The 17785-nt window shown below is 32.8% G+C and overlaps 1 protein-coding gene across 1 annotated transcript; it reads right to left on the minus strand.

Moving 5' to 3' along the window:
• Nucleotides 1-3604: 3604 nt before the first annotated feature.
• LOC101220054 (microtubule-associated protein 70-1) lies at nt 3605-17655 on the minus strand. The gene is made up of 11 exons (XM_004144286.3): nt 17193-17655; nt 12687-12772; nt 12162-12227; nt 11888-12058; nt 11548-11718; nt 11268-11423; nt 11030-11176; nt 5631-5702; nt 5007-5540; nt 4743-4930; nt 3605-3990 (listed from the first exon to the last, which is right to left on the minus strand). Exons 1-11 carry the CDS (start codon nt 17419-17421, stop codon nt 3972-3974), a joined length of 1839 nt encoding a protein of 612 aa, XP_004144334.1. The 5' UTR covers nt 17422-17655; the 3' UTR covers nt 3605-3971.
• Nucleotides 17656-17785: the final 130 nt, after the last annotated feature.

A 17785-nucleotide genomic window follows, 5' to 3' on the forward strand; every position in this document is an offset into this window, starting at 1 on the left:
TAATTGATTACCATACTTGTTTGTTTTCAAAGTAACAAAATTCCTTACAAAATATGGACACCTCTCGGTAAGTTGCAACTCATATTGCACTTATAATATATATATTGAAGTTATTTTTGTTTGAAACCATCGACTTCTAGGAGAAAGATGAGCACCTGAAACATAAACAACTTCCATACACAGTTACTATTGTTTCAAACATAACATATTATTTACTACGTAATATAATAATATTTAAATAAAATACATAAACAAATTGATATAAGAACATTTCATTCATAAAATATACACTGTATTATTCAATATATATTATAATTAGGTGAAATATATGAAAAACAATGCAAAACGAAAGAAAGAATGGACGGAGAGAGAAATTAAAAAATGACAGAGATTAGAAGGGAATATTTTTTTGAACAAAATCACCAAATTAAAAATAATTAAGGGACAATTTGTATTATAATATTACCATATTGAATTAATCATTTACCATGTTTACATAGGATATTTAATAAATATAAATACTAATCATGGTCCAGTTTTCTTTTTCATTTTTTTTAATATATTATCAATAATAAATATGGGTAAATTGGTCATTTGGACCTTATATTTGTGTAAAACATTAGTCAATTTAGAACATTTCTGAAAAATTTAGAAAATTTGGGACAATCTTGTATTATAGTATATCATTTTAGATCATATTAGTTAAAGACCCTACAAGTTATCGGTTTACTTAGCGAGCCCAATAAAAAGTTTTTCTACTTACCATTTCTAAAGGTGAAGCCCAATAGTGAGACACTTACTAACATTTTATAGAGGGGTTTTAACTATTATATCTTAAATATGGATGTCTCATTCATTACAAGTTGAACCTAATGTTGTCAAATTTTTCATAAATGTCTTAATGAACTTCAATTTTACACAAATGTAGAGCCCAAAAAACCAAACTACTCATCTTTATTATTAATAGTATATTAAAAAATTAGAAAAATGAAATAAGAAAAGTGGATCATAGCACGTGACTAAGATTTGCATTTATTATATATTCTATGTAAATATGATATGTGATTAATTCTATTATGACAATATTATAATCAAAATTACCCTTTCATTATTTTTCTTTTGGTGATTTTGTTCAAAAAAAATTTTCCCCGTTCGATCTCTTTTCGTACATTCTTTCTTATTTTGTTCATCTCCTATAAATTTTTTCGATGAGTACATATTCACTTCACATTATTAACTATGTGTATGAAATTATGAAATATATTATGCCAATGAAATTTTTTGATAAATTTTTTCGATAAAGAAAATTTATAGTGAATGGATTATATATGCCACATAATTTATAGTATATACCCCTATTTACAGTTAGTCAAATATATATACCACATAATTTTCATTCGTTTTGCATTTATTTTATATATTCCACGTGATTTAATAATTTATGATGTATACTTATTATGTATTGATTTTCATATATTGGAAGCTAATTTGTAAAATCTTACTGTGACTGAAATTATTTTCGATTTAAATAGATCATTATATACTCATGTATGTGTGCATAACTTACATTGTATTTTAATTTTGTAACAAATTTTACACTATGTGAAAGTACGAATTTATATCAATACAATTAGGAAAATGTATTACTAATGATATTTTATATATAATGTATAATGTATAATATATGATATATGATATATTATGTGTAATGCTTAATGGTGTTTAATATATACTGTAACATATATGAAATATTATGTCAGATGCTTAATTATATATTATGTGTGATGTTTAATGATATATGATATATGATATATACTGTAAACTATAAGATATTCTTTATGTTGTACGTTCGCAGGTGCACCACATTGATAAAAGGAATATATGGTCTAGAGTCCATAAAATTAAAAAAGAAGTTCCTCAACTACTATGTAGTATTAAATAAGAAAGGGAAAAGAATATATTGTATCCTATGTTACATAATTGAAGAAATAAAATTAATAACATGAAACAATTAGGTGAAAGAGATGATCATCAAAATATACAATAGTTTTGGTCATATCTGACAAGAAATAATATAACTATAAGTGTCACTACTTACGTATTATTGTAAATATGTAGGTGTATATATATTGGTAACATCACATAAAATATTTTAAATGTGTATTAGTAAATAATAGTAATGAAATGAATGTGCACACTAACTAAAAATAATATAACTATATGTGTAACAACTTGCATATTATTGTAAATATGTAGGTGTATACATCCAATAAATCACATAACAGGTCTAGAATATGGAGTGATATATAATAGCAATGAAACTAATATGTACTTAAGGAGTCGATTAAAATACAATATGAATATACTACAATTTTTTCATTCATAATATATCAAAATATGTGTATCACTGTTATTGTAATATTTTATATATGAAAGGTTATATACGGTTTGAGGGCACATTTAAGAAACAAAAATTAATAACATGCAAAAATTATTTGAAGATGATTGGAATATAAATTCACTTTACTTTTTGTTTACGGGACACTTCAACTAAAATTTAAACATGAATTATATATGGCAAAATTTACATAAAGAAAAAAGACATGAATTATATATGGCAAAATTTACATAAAGAAAAAAGAAGAAAGAAATATGAATGAAAAAAAAAATTGCACTTATCATATATACTTGAAGAAGATGGAAAGGTGAAAGAACAAAATCAGAAAGACCATAGAGCAAAACTAATCGATGAAAAGGTGGAAAAAATATTTTGATTGTGTGGTGGAGATGAAATTGAATAGTCACAGTAGAAATTAATTAATATACTATTACTATATTAGATTCAACTCTATACCATATTAAAATAAAATTTTCAATAAATAATATTCTAGTATTAAATGCAAGTATAAATTTGAATTATTTATTACATTAATTTTGAAAGTTATAAAATAGATAATAAATGTGATATATTTTCAAAAGTCATTTTTATTTTATAATTGATGGGAAGGATAAAAAGCCCTAAAACAACACAATCTTAATTTTAAAAAAATAAATAAAACTTTAAGACATTTTATGTAAAATTATTTTAGGTAAAATCATGTGAAGCAAGTGATTTCTCTAAATATTTCTTTTATATACTTACCATTTCTGTTCAACTTTTGAGACCATTACGACAATGCATCAGTAATAATAGATAGTTTTACTTTGTTTTTTTTCTTTTTAAATCCTAGGATTTCTTTTATGTTTTACATAGGGTCTGTGCAAATTACTTCTTTTGTGATTTTTTGTTTTATTTTGGTTTGCTAAATATTCAATTTTCTACATTTTCTCAACTTATGCCTCAAAAAGCTAAGTGATTTATTGTAGCTCACTCAACCCATTTCAAAATTTAATCTCCAAATACTCCATATAGTTTTGTGATTTAGAACCAATTAATGTTTATTATTAGTTAAACCTGATTCTTACCTTCAACGTACAAAATTAAGAAGATAATGGCCATCGGAGAAATGTTTTTTATTTTGAAATCTTTCCTGAAAAATAGATCTAGAGAACGATAAATAACCATCCAGCTAAATTCTTTGAGAAATAAAGAACAAGCAGAACATAATCAAAACAAATATAATAATATAATAATCAGTGTATGCAGTTCATGTCAAAAATTCAATCCACTTCTAGGCCACAGATTACAAAGTTATTCATCACCTGACACTTAATATTCATGGCATCCCCTTTTAACTTGTATTTTCTTTTTCTTCTGTTCTTCATACCAATGGTACAAAAATATACAGGACAGGATGAATTCCTGGAAAAACTCATGTTAGTTTCTTTACAAATAGATAAAAACTTGACATGGATTGCTCAAATGAGAAGAGCCAAAGGAAGAGCAGAGTTTTATGACATAATAAAATACAATTATATTGACAATGCAGTCGATAAGTCATTTCATCAATGTTTAATCCCATGTTGACGCCCTATCTGTTTCGAACATTCCTGGAAAGTTGAAGGTTTGAATAAAAGGGGTAAGTAATGAATCTACTGTGTAAATACTATCAAGATTCACATCAAAGTAGTAGGTGAGTACATCGTTATGAAGATAGTTTGATATCAAATGATGTAAAAAAATATCTCTTAAAAAGAGTAATGATGTAAAAATATCTCTTAAAAAGAATGTTCCAACTACTTAAAGCTAGAGGGAGCTATTATAGTCCACTCCTTGTTTGGGGTCCGATTATATTAGTTGATGTTTCCAACTATTATAACTTGCAATTATCTACAATGTTACTATTTTAAATTTCCATCTGTTATAGTGTTTACTATTTCCTGCTCATTCCCTCTTTCTGTCTTTGTCATAGTATGGCCATGTGGTGTTTCCTATTCTTATTCAGACTAAAATAATCTGCACTCAAAACAAAGACTATTATAACTCATACTAAAATAGTTTACACCTTAAACACAAACTATTCAACTTAAACACAAACTATTCAAACCTATGAACTGTCATGACCCACAGATTAAAAGAACCACGGACTCCAATCAATTCAACACTCCAAACACCCTCTAAGAAACCATCCATTTTATAAACAAATAAGGGCACCAATACAATGGACAGGGTAGCAAGGCAGCATACTCTGCACAAACATATTTTTTGTGCTTTTAGATCTTAGTTATTTGTTTCAAAAAGTTACTATCATTAATCGCATAAATAAGCGTCTCCTAGGATTTGCACAAATAAAGGAACTCACCTGACAGGAAGTGACTGAGAACCAACTACAGCCCCCCTGGGAGCACTCTGGCGTCGTGGCCTTTGATCGCTTTCCCTGCTTACACGCAAAGCTGCAAGTTCCTTCTCCATTGAAGCTACTTCTCTTCGCATTTTCTTTGCTTCAACTTCCATTGCTTTATTCAAAGTATCGACCTTCCTTGCCAACATCTGTACAAAACCAAAATAAATTAATAAGCTACATGCATGAAATACTAGAGAATAGAGATGAATGAATAATCTTCACCTCAATTGCATCATCCTTGTCTTTAAGGGTTACATCCTTTTCATTGCAAGCTTTCCTAAGAGTTATGACTTCTTTCTGTAACATGTCATACAATGCTCCAGAAACAAGATCTTCTTGCTCTGTTTTGGTTTTCTCAATTCCGATACCATCTTCATTCTCTTCATATGGAGCAGTTGTCTCGGAAAATTGAATCTCACCACTGACTATTTTGGTTGAATTATTTTTTACCACCACATCTTGTACAAGCTTGTCTCTTTCCAGTGATCTACTACCACCGTCAAATGATCTAGAAGAGATCTTTGTGGTCTTCAACAATGCACTGGCACTATTTGATTGGAGCGACCCTGTGTGTGAGTTTGTATGTCTTCTGGATAAATAACCATTTGAGGTCTGTCTAGTCAGTTCTGCTCCTCCAAGAGATTGACGTCTGGAAACTCCTGTGCTTATGCCTCTTACTTCCAAAGCAAGTTTTGGGTTGCCATTAGATGATCTAAGCTTTTCCTCTAAAACCTTGAAGCGTAATTGATATTTTTCCTAAGTTGCCAATCAACAAACACCACGAAAAATTGTAAATGGTTCGCAAGGCACCACCAATAAATTATTGAAAAAGTTGATTTTCCTCACTTTCATTTGTGCTTCAGCTTTTGCAGTGCGCTCAGCAACTGCTAGTTTTTCACGAAGTTGCTGCATTTCTCCCTGCAGTGTATGCAAGTCAACGTAATGTAATTTGAGTAATATAGCTATTATACACGGACTTAAGTAACAAGTTTTACTATCACAAGTATATCCTCCAATAATGTAGCTACGATCAAGTTCAAAATTGCAAACCATTACGGGCGTTTCAGGAGTAAAAGGTTCAAACTTAATCTGAACTGCAATGTTAAAATGTTTTACAAACAGAAATGGCAACAAAAGGAAGAGACTTAGTCATAAGAGGAGAAGAGGCACCAACCCCACTGTTTTAGTGTATGGATGGAAACCATTCCTTTCTTTTCTTTGCAAGGGCCATAATTACATGTTAAGTACACGGGTAATATAGAAACGAAGTACAATGTTGAGGGCATAGATAATGGTTTCCATCCATATACCAATGGTAAGAATTCTTTTGAACTCTAGTGAAAATTTTAAGAGCATTATTATTGCAACATTTAAAAGTTTAGGAGTACTTTTTACACAAAATATTTATCGTATTTTCTAGGGACGTAAACGTGTTGAGTTGGGTTAGATTGAGAAGCATATTTTCAGGTTGGTTGGGTTGGCAACCCGAATAACCCAAATTACTTTTCCAACCCAACTCAACCCGCAAAATATGGGGTGGGCTGGATTGTCGGGTTATTGTTTTTTTTTCACTCCCAACCCAACGAACATTAGCTTTCTAAACGATCGTTTACCCTCAAACGCAATTGTTTAGCTTTCTACCTTCAAATGATCGTTTACTTTTTACACGATCGGCTAACTTTCCATACGTTTATTTAACTTCCTACACGATCGTTTAACAAATTAATAATCCTAATTTTACTTTTATTAATTAAATAACAAATAAATATATATATATATTATTAATTTGGGTTGGGTTGGGTTGAACCGAATTTTTCAATCTCCAACCCAAAACCCAACCCAACCCACATTTTAAACTAACACAATCCAACCTATATAATATGGGTTAGGTAGTCCGAGTTGTCGGGTTATTCGGATTGGACTTACACCCCTAGTATTCTCTATAAGTTAGTTTATACGAAAAATAAACAATTACAGATCAACTACACAAATACACGAAAAGAATAATACATCAGATTCCCTATTTACTTGCTAGAGTCACTCCATTCCCGCCAGATAACTAAGTTACAAAGGAGCCGACACTTGCTTTGCTCCATCTCCATTTCCATAAACTGAATTTATACTGAGTACCATTCACTCCCTGTTGCATCCACACATTTGGACTACTCCCATAGAAAACCTGAATTTCTAACTTCCCAAGACATACAACCATGGATACTGTTCATGGTATCCCCTTCAATTTCTAAGCAGCACTACCCATCGTTCCTCCTTCTTTGGCAGTTGCGATTAGTTAGTACCCTTATTATGAGCAGTTTCCAAGGATCTGCTGTTGAGTTCTTGATTTCTTGAAAAGTGTTCGGCGATGGTTTCCTCCAATGGAAAAGCCTACACAATTTAGGGGTCTAAATTGATTTTCTTCCTAATTTTTACACAGATTTTTTTTTTGGTACTTTCATAAACAATTACATTTCTTGAAATCTCTTGAAACCCCTCGAGGGGCACATCAATTGAACCCATTGACTAAATCTTTTTTTTTAGAGAAGAAACATTTCATTGAAAAATTGAAATATTCCTTCTCTAAAAAAAGCTTAAGCTCATGGGTTGACTGGAGATTTAACATAATATTACAGTAAGTCAAGTGTTAGAAGCCCTCTAAAGCAATTCCCTTTCCAATTAAAATTAATTTCCACTTCTTTAGCCTTCTACACGTTTTCAAGCTCACAGGAGAAGGGGAGTATCAAAGTATTATTATGATTAAATTTTCCAATTATTGTAATCATTAAAAGCTAAAAAATAAATAAACATAAAAAACCACAATTGTATAATGAGAATCCAAATTTCCCGAGGATTATAAGTGCATATCATGAGATGTTGGTATTTCTTTCTGACAAAAAAAACTTCCGATTCTATTTCGACGCAGAAGAAATAGGCCTTCAAATTAGATTATAAACCCCAAATCTATGAAGCGTGGACACTTGGTTTTCCACAAATGTCGAACATGGATACGTCAGAATCCTCTTTGGATGTGTCTGACACACTAACAAACATGTTGGGAGAACAAATCTAATTTTGGACATGGCTAGGCATGACTGAAAACTATTTAAGCTGAAAACTAGGGGAAAATTTGAGATTCTTTTATAGATCAAGTTGCTCAATTTTAAAGGTTAAAAATCACTATTGGTTCCTGAACTTCGATAAAAATAACAATTTAGTTCCTAAACTTTGAAAAGTAACAATTTACTCCCTATACTTTAACAATTTAATTCTTGCCTTCAAAATTCCTCAAATCTCTAACCCTTCCATTAACTTCTCTTCCCTTTTTCAAATTCCTTCGATTCTTGTTACTCTACTGTTTAGAAGGGTTGAACTTTCAAATGCTTTAAAACTAGGATTCCACAGGTAAGCAATATATATAATTTATAAACAGGGACAGAGGCTGCAAATCAAAAGTCCCTACTCTTTGTGAACGGTCTCTTGGGACACAGAGCAACATGGACCAAAAACAAAATCCATGTTCATGGAAAAAATTTCTTTAACTACTATGAAATGATCACATTTATCTTAGAAATTAAAACATCGCTACTTGTACTTAATTCATCACGAGTTTGTAGAGTTGCAGTTTAATTTTGCTCAAATTCTCGGCCTTAGACAGCAGTTCGCCCCCACAGATATTAAGAATTTCTTCCTTAGCTCTGTTTTGCCATTATTAATGATTTGCTAATAGCTTAAGAGTCCAAGTTAAAAGAAATACAGTGTTTCCATTCTTACATACATTCATTTATGAAATTTCTTCAACTTCACTTCTTTCTTCTTCTCCATTGTGCAGTTTTTTGTAGGACGGCACCAACAAATTGAGAACATTAGTTAAATAGTCCATTTCTTTGCTGTTCGTCTGAATCTCAATCAGGATTTTCGGCTTACATTTTTAGAAAAGGATACAAACAATCCGGGCTTATATTGATCCATGACTTCTGTTTCCTAGGCTCTAACTTTTTTTATTCTTTCTGGCAGGGAGAAAAAATTATACTTTCAAGTTTTTAATTCAAATTCAAGAGTCAACAGCAGAACATTGTCACAAAGAGAGAAAAAAATAAAGGAAATTTCATAATCCTTATTTAAAGATCTATTTTTGTTACGTTCATAAAAATGAAGAGATTTACCTAAAGCTTATAAACTCATTTCTCCAATAAAAGAATAAAACAAAAATAATTAAAAGACTAGTCAAGTTCAGAATTGAAAGAGAAACAAAATTAACAAATAAGTTCAAGCGTCTTTTGTCTTGAAGGGAAGTGAAGAGGAGTTATTGCCGGAGTTGAGCAACTTGGAATAAAGGTTAGAACAGGAGAGAAACAAGTGATGAGAAGGAAAGAGAAGTTAACAGAAGCATTAGAGATTGACGGAAGTTTGAAAGCAGGGGTTAAGTTATTCCATTTTAAAATTACAGAAACCAAATCGTTACTTTTGAAAGTTTGGAGACTAAATTCTTACTTATATCAAAGTTCAGAGATCAATAGTGATTTTTAACTAATTTTAAATATAGTCAATTTACTAAACTTCGTGTGTTTAGTTAAGCACATTTTGTTTTTTAAGTTAAATTTACATGATTTTATCTATAAAGAAGTACTAATATATCAAAGAAAAAAAAGTGTCCACAATGTGTGCCCTACTTTCTAAGAAATTGACGTGATACTGATTTTCAAAAGAAATGTTCTTCCCACTCCTCTGTTGGCCGCCACAAATTGAACAGGTTTCTTCAATACCACTACTTTCCCATCCAATACCACCTCCTTGTCACCAAATATGATATAGCCAAATGCTTCTGCAGATGTCACCTTCATGTCTCCATTATCACTATCCTCGGGTACAAGTTAATAACATCTTCAAATCCTCCTATATTACCAATTCTGCCAATGATGTAAGACCCCAGGCCCATGATTAGGACCAAGATTTGGAATTCGGATCTCCGACATTCCCCTGCATCTCCTGCGACCTGACTGCATCATCTTTACTATTCTTAAAGGCTTACTAGAGTGAAAATTCTCCCCACAAACCAACACGAGTCCTTTCAGCATGCTTTGTCCTTAATCACATGCATCCTAGGAAAATTCCTAGGGGGTCACCCAACATAGAATTACTCCAAGCTAAGCATGCTTAACTTTGAAGTTCATGTGATCGAGCCACAAAAAGGAAGGTGTGCACCTTGTTGGTATAGTCATGTCCTCTGGATCTCTCTCATTCAGATGTGATACCAGTTCATTCATGTCTCCCTCCTATTCTCGGACGTTACAGATGATGACCAATTGATGTATTTATCTTTGTACTTAGCTTCTCTTGGATTTCTGGATATTTGAAGATGTTATCACCTTTCATTATCACTACTGTAGAATAACGCTTCCGTTTGAGAAATTCTGCAGATAGGCAGAAGTTTCCCCTTTCTTCAAGCTTCTGATTCTCTTTCGGGAGGGGTAGGTTTATCGAAGTATCAAGATAGGGGAAAATGCATCCTAATTCTATTTCTAAACCTAATTAGACGTTTCTTTGTTTGAATCTGCATTGTACTTTTGTTTACTTGGCCTATAATTAGAGGAATTATTGCAGTTTTGATTTTGTTTCCAGGTTTTTGGTGTTTGTTCTAGAGAAAGGGGGAAAGGGAGGGTGAAGATGCCTCATTTTCAGCTAAAGAAAAGAAGCCTTTAGGTATTGGACTGCACCTAAATACTTGCAACAAAGAATCATGGTCCAATTGCAAGCTTTAGTGTGCAAGGGGTATGCTGTCACATTGAAAATGGAAACACGGGGGTGTATTTTGAAAAAGAAGATGACAATGGTGGTCAGGAAGATGGGGGAGGTGGTGGTGAGCTTTGCCAGGAAAGGGGTGGGTGGAGAGAGAGAATTTTTGTGAAATTATATTCTTTTCTTTTAATTATTATAATTAGAATTATTTTTATTTCAAAAGTTGTCACAACATTCTCTTTCAGTGTCTGCAGAACCCATTTGTCTAAGTTGTAGAAGCTTTTAAGAAAAATCAATTCCACATCTTCAACTTAAGTCTAATTCCAAGTGTAAAAAGATAATGTAAAAGAAATGGAGCTTTAAGGATTAATGATTATGTAAGAACTTGTACTGTCTTGAGTTCATTCTATTGTTTAAAGCCTTCTCAATAGTTCAATACCTATAAATTTAACTTAAACACTAAATTACGAAACTCATTCCAGGTATTTCAATGTTTATATACCATGACATACCTGAAAAAATCTTCTTTCTTCAAGCCATTGTTTTACTGGCATCACTTTATCGTTTGCATCTTTCCATTCATTAGCCACAACGGTAGCAACCCTGTTGGCAGTAACTTTTGCTCGAGCTACCTCACGTTCTAAAGTTCTTCTTTCCTCCTATACAAGCAAGAAAATTTTAAGTTGATGGGAAAGTTCGTAACATGTACTAAGAATGAAAATAATTGAAAATTTAAATCAGGATTATTACACTCATCTCTTGCACTTTTCGTTGGTAATCACGCACGGCATTGGCAGCTGCACCACCAGCCAAGACAGCCTCCTCTAGCTCACGGACAGTTTGCATTAGCTTTTCAACTTCTGCAACCTTTTGTCTGTGCAGCCTGTCCAGTATCTTATTCTCCTCCTACCATTGTGGAGTATGCAAGTTAAACTAAAGCATTCTGTCAGATATTTAACAACTAAGTGTACACCAATAATTAAGGAGGTGGCCTGAAAACTACTCAAGCACTTTTGTGTTATCGAAAAACCTGGCATATTTCAATTTGCTTCATTAACTCTTGGTTCTTATTTTGTAAGTCATCAACTAGCGATGCTTTTGCCAAAGCAATCTGGACGGTTCTCTCAGCCTCAAGTAGAGCAGCCTCCTTGGACTTTGTAAGTCTATCTAGAGCTCTATTGTCGTCTTGCAACTTTGCTACCTAGAAACCAGACAAGCATTCCAAGGTTCAAAAGATCTTTCTTTTCCAAGACATATGGCAAATAATCACTCCCATTGACTTGGACTTGTACATGGAGCTGAAAAAAAACGTTGTAATGGCATAGCAATGTACACTCGGATGAAAAATGTAAGACAAGTTTTAATTATACCTCCAACCGGGCAAGCTTAAGCTCTGCCTCCAATGGAGCTATAATGGCCTCAATTGGAGGCATTTCATCATCTTTTTGAGCTGCATGCACCCTTCGAAGGGTGGCTTCAGCAGCAAATTGTGCAGCCAATGCAGCTTTTTTCTCATCATTAATCTTCTTGATCTCAAGATTCTACACTCACAATAAAAATAATGGCATTAGTGGGTGTAATAATAGGGGATGATTATGGGACTATGAACACCTATCAAAAGATAATATCAACTTCATACATTACCTTGCTTTCCAGAAGAGCTTCAGTCGCCTTCAGCTTTTCATCTACTTTCTTCAACTCGTCTGTTAACTGAAAATATGAGTCAAATAGAGGGTGAGTATAATCTACTAACTAATTTCGTACCGTCAAAGATTAGGTATCACTAATCCAAAGGTTGTAAATTAAACATTGAAGAAATGTCATAAAAGAAAACATCAAAGAATGGCTTGCAGTTTGCAAAATCAATAGCATGTTGGATATGCAATTGAACACATGGACCATCAATAATATATTAACTACTTCCATAACTTTTATGAAAATATACCACAAAAGGAAAGCCACCATGATTGCTTTCTTCGAAAGCAGCAATTTGTCAATTTTCCTGCTCCATTATTTTTTTTTAGTTCAACAATTTATGGGGTATAGGAATCAGGACCTAAGACCTTTGGATCAAGGGGGCCACTAGTTAAGCTATGCTTTTGTTGGTATTCCATTTTGATTCATAATGAATTAATAACTGTGACAGTTGCTACAAAACTAAAGTAGTACCTCTTCAACCCCCTTTTCTTTGAGCCGTTCTGAATTTTTTAATGACTTAACTTCAGCAAGAGCCTCCCCGAGTTCCCTTTCTTTATCTGTATTCATAAAAAAATGTATTAAATAGGATCCAATGGTCCAATGTGTTGGGGGATAAAAGCTTCCCACTTCTACGGAGAAATAAGCAAAAATAAAATGACAAAAAAATTAAAAGAAGCAAATAAAATAAGAAACACAAGAATTTACAAGAAAACTCCAAAATTGGAGAAAAACCACAACCCGCCAAAAAGAAACTCCATCGTTAGAAAAAATTGTTACAATCACACAAAATTGACTCTTTGAGCTCAATTACAAAATACAATCTCAAAGTTTTATGCCTGATGTATTAGAAATAGGATATTGCAGTCAAATCCTTAATATATTAGGATCAGGATTATTTCCTTTTATTTATTGGGATTATGATTAGTTTTTATTATTAATTAGGATTAAGATTAGTTTCTTTTATTAATTAGGATTAGGATTGGTTTGCTTTTCAATTATAGATAGAGTACTTGTTTTCTTGTATTCACAACTTTTAAAAATTAATAAAATTCTCTCATTTGGTATAAATCAATTTTGGTATCAGCGCAGACGTCTAGACCATCGTTGACTGTCATAGATGGGAGACCGAGAAACTATTCGTCACCGATCACAAGAAGGAGCTTTGTGAGTTGTGCTTGTTGCCGAACAACACACATCTAACAAGGGAGTACCCTTAAAATTTCAAAAAAAAAAAACCAAAGATTTATCAAGATTATGCAAGAATGAAATTTTATGGGAGAACTACTACAATTTGGAATAGAAATTATTATAGAGAACAACCAAGAGAGCCTGAGAAATATGAAAGAAAATTCAAGAATTGGTCCTACAACAATTATGATGAAGAATCTTATTCAAGAACACCCAATCTGTACATAACTCATGAAGTTTTCAAAGAAATGAAGAAGGAAGTCAAGAAAATCCAACATTTGTTGGGAGAGAGAACTCAAAACGTGGAGTAGTTTTTAAAACATTTGCAAGAACTTAAAAAAGGCGTAATTCAAGAAATTTACTGCAAGGAAGAAAACGATAAACAAAAATCGGGGAGCCCACACAAAATTTCAAAAAAAGAAGACAACACGATCAAAATTCTTGATGCTGAAGTGAAAATCATCCGGAGAAGACAAGCAAATTGGGATCAAGTTGAAGAATATGAAAAACCAATTAAAGAAGAAATAACCTGTGGGAACAAAATCGACAAAAATACTTTTAAATTGGAGATTGTGAGACTCAAATTGGAAAGGAGACCAATGTTGAAAATGGAGGAAAGTGACCCAACCCACAAATCTCTCCACAACATAAGAGATGTCAAAATCAAAGTCGTTGAAGAGGTAGAAGAAGAGAATACTCGTGGGCAAACTTATTTGAATAAACTTGAAAACCTAATTCAAGTTGATTGTGAAGCAATGTGGGAGATGCCATGTTTGGAATTGAAAAAATGCAGGTATTCTAGCGAAATCGCTGGCAAGGCTGAGATGGTTGAACATAAAGGATGGTTTTTCAAGGTTGTTTCCGTTCAAGTGGTTTACGTTTTTTTTTTTTACCTTCATTTTCATTTTAAAACTCAAGGACAAGTTTTTTGAGCATGATGTAGTAAGCATAGTGTATTACAGTAAAATTAATCTAATTTTTTAAAAACGAAGACAAGCCTCTTTATTAATAATAAATGAGACTAATTCTCAAAGTACAAGAGTATTATACTAAGAGCAAAATAAGAAAAAGACAAAATCATTCAAACAAAGATAAACTCGGGCAATACAAAAGGGAAAACGACCAATAAGTGACCACAAAGAAGAAACAACGAAAGAACCAAAGCAATAGAGAGTTGAAACATCAGTAGAGAGCTTAATACAAAGAAAATATAAACACTTTGACAAAAAGCGCCCACTTCATACTGAAATTCTGAATTCCATATGCTTTGATTTGAAAGAAGAGAACATCAAGAAGAGGCAATCAGCTACTTCAAAACTATCCAACCCAAATAATTTTTGTCCAAAGATCTTTGCCCTCCACTGATAATCATGATGGCGAAGAAAAAACATCCGAAAAGTTAACTTTTAAGCTAACAACATCAATCAAAAAAATTTGCTCTTTCTTGAATATGAGAGTAAAAGTTTTGAATGAATTTTTCAAGAGACTTGAATCCCAATCTCTTTATCTGCAACCTTCAAACCTTACAAAGTACCCGATTGTTGGACAAAAAGGTGACTGAAATCAGAATTCAAACAAAAACTAATTTGCACTTTTCTACAATCGACATTTCGATGGACTGGAATTTTGCAATGCTCAGGCTGAGAGAGAGTTTCCCGAGGCTTCTTTTCCATCATTCAAATCTTCCTCGTCTATTAGGATTAGGATTAGTTTCTTTTATTCAAATTGGGATCCTAAGCTACTTCTGTAGAGCTTCAAGCCCATCGCTTTCTTAACCCTTTCAGGTGTGAGATTACTCTCTTGTAATATTTTGCCAAAAAAATAGTACTTGCCATAGAAACCTAAGAATCTTCTCATTCTTGTCATGCTTCCTTCTTCGAACATGAAATAAGACTGTTTAGCATTTCCAACACTTAAAAAAGTTTTGCCATAAGGAATAAGAAATACAATACATGCAATATAGAATGGTCATTTAAAAGGATGCAATCCTATTACTATTACTTGTAAGTACTAGTAATAGATAAGCTTAAGATCATTGCACAACGCATGAAAACAAGCATTAGCACGAAAGCAAGATGTAATGTGAGCCGTAAAATCAGTTATGGAAGAAAAAAAAAAGCAATAATTTCTGTTCTCTGAGGTAAATTATTTGGTGAGAAGCTGCCTTATTGTAATCTTCAATAAGACAAACTATAATCTGGTATGTGCAAGTCATTAATAGTCTGTAGTGAAAGACTGAAAGCAATAACAAATTTTAGTTAACGTGTAAAAACCTAACACTTACCATTGTTGAGTGATGACATAGTGTAAGAATGCAGCAAAGATTATTTACAATTTTGATTAGAAAATTAATTATTTTTTGGGGTGACATGAATTCAATATCAGTTCAAATGCTTTCTCGAAAATTTCCAACTTATACGTTGGCTCCTTATGTTTCAGGTACAGCCAATCTTATCATAATATTCCTTTCACACAATTTAGTCCTTTCAATAACAATCTCCAATAATAAAGACATAATTGATGGCAGTTCCATTTCAACCTCCTTAGGTGTAGGGGTCAATATACCGCCAGTGATAAAATAATAAACCCTCACTCAAAACAAGTTTTGAAGACCCAGAACTAATAGCGTTTAGTACAATCTGACAGTCCAAGTTCAAAAGTTGAACAATAAAACAAAAATAATGAGCAACTAGTTGCCCAAACACAAGTGACAAAGAGAACAACTAATTAAAGCTTGAAACAGATAGGATCACCTCACAGAGATATCAAGAAACGCACGTTGTACTATAAAAGAACTCAGCCATAAAGTTCTTTGCACAATGATCCTTTCAACATTAATGTTTGATAAATTTCAGCACAAATATAGTATTGATCAGCTATTCACAAAAAGGGTAACGTAAAATTTAGGAACTTTTGCAAAATATTTATTAAAAAATGTTACAGGATTACCATCTCCCAGTTGGAGAGCTCACGTAGAAATTTTGGTCATTGACCCAATGATGCTTTCCATAAATATTTTTTTGTGATCTCTAGAAGTTTTGTGTTCCTGTTTTATTATGTATATAAATAGACTGCTGGTTTTTTTTAATCCAAAATTGGAAAAAAAAACGAATAAATAAAAATCCTGCAAACATTTTTAGGAGAAAATGCAACACCGTCATCATTAAGCTAGAAAATAAAGGATTGCCTTCTTCTAATGCAAAACACAATGAAATTCACTTCAACCATATCAAGTGGTTTCCTCAACTATGAACTGATAAACCCAAAATATAAATAAACAATCCCATCTACAGAAGAAGACATGCATATATATCAAGAAAATATCGAGGTTAAAAAATGAAATCGGAAACACTATGAAATCATGATGCAGAAAATTCCGCTTGCTCGTAAGCAAATACACTGGCTCAATCTTGATATCATACATTGCAGAATTCCATCATTAATTTTCTCCAAGGTGGATAGATTCCCAGCTCCAATACAATTTTCCAGAAGAAAAGTAAAATTATCCAAAATGTAGATGCACAAAATTCAAAATCGATCCAACATCTGAAGGCAACAAACACATCAAATCTGGAGAAGCAAAGAATAAAACACAAACCCCAGATGGAAAAAACACGAAATTCAATCCCAACAAAACAAAAGACTAAAAAGAACCCACCTCCCTCCCCACATAGTAAATCAATTTCATATGAACAACAACCATTTTGCACCAGCATTCCAAGACAAAAGCAGAAGACACAAACAAAAAAAAAAAAAAAGAAAGAAAGAAAGAAAGAAAAGAGAAAGGACCTCGAACTTCATTCTCGAGGCGATTGAGCTCGACACGGACTGGATCAGAGCCGTGCAAGAGAGTAATAATGTCATCCACATCAGACCCAGCACGTGAAATTGGCGGAGCAGCAACATTAGGCTTCTTTCGAGCAGCCTTGAAAGAAGCAGAGGAGGAAAGCCCAAGCTTAGCAGAGTCAAGAACATCCCCACCAAAAGCAGTGGAGTTAATGTGGTTACTACTCGCCATTAAAGATCTAGCTCAAAACTTTCCCGCGCTCTGTCATAAAGCGAATTTCTGGTGCAGCAGCCCTAAGAAATGGCGAAACCCAGAAGGGGATGGGAAGAAATGAAGAAAGAGATGGAGGAGAGAGGGAGAGAGAGATGGGGGAAATGGGGAAATGGGGAAATGGGGAAGTGGGGAGTGAGAGAAAAGGGAGAGATTAAGAGTGGGGTTTAAGCAGGGGATTTAAACGAGAGAGATGAGGATTAGTGTTGAGGTTAGAGAAGCTTGAATTTTGATTTTGGAATGTGAGAGAGAAAGGAGAGTGAAGAGAGAAGAGAGATGATTGCGTACGGTGTGATCTGATTTTTTGAACTGTTTGCTACCGTCT

The sequence above is a fragment of the Cucumis sativus genome, chromosome 4 (assembly GCF_000004075.3).
Source record: "Cucumis sativus cultivar 9930 chromosome 4, Cucumber_9930_V3, whole genome shotgun sequence".
In the NCBI taxonomy this organism is placed as follows: domain Eukaryota; kingdom Viridiplantae; phylum Streptophyta; class Magnoliopsida; order Cucurbitales; family Cucurbitaceae; genus Cucumis; species Cucumis sativus.

Excerpts from the sequence above, each read along its gene's own strand:
- LOC101220054 (XM_004144286.3), bottom strand. The coding sequence starts at position 17,421 with ATGGCGAGTAGTAACCACATTAACTCCACTGCTTTTGGTGGGGATGTT. Across the intron at positions 11,424-11,547 it reads AGCAAATTGAAATATGCCAG|GAGGAGAATAAGATACTGGA; the intron begins GTTTTTCGATAA and ends CCACAATGGTAG. Across the intron at positions 11,177-11,267 it reads GAAAAGTGCAAGAGATGAGT|GAGGAAAGAAGAACTTTAGA; the intron begins GTAATAATCCTG and ends TTGCTTGTATAG.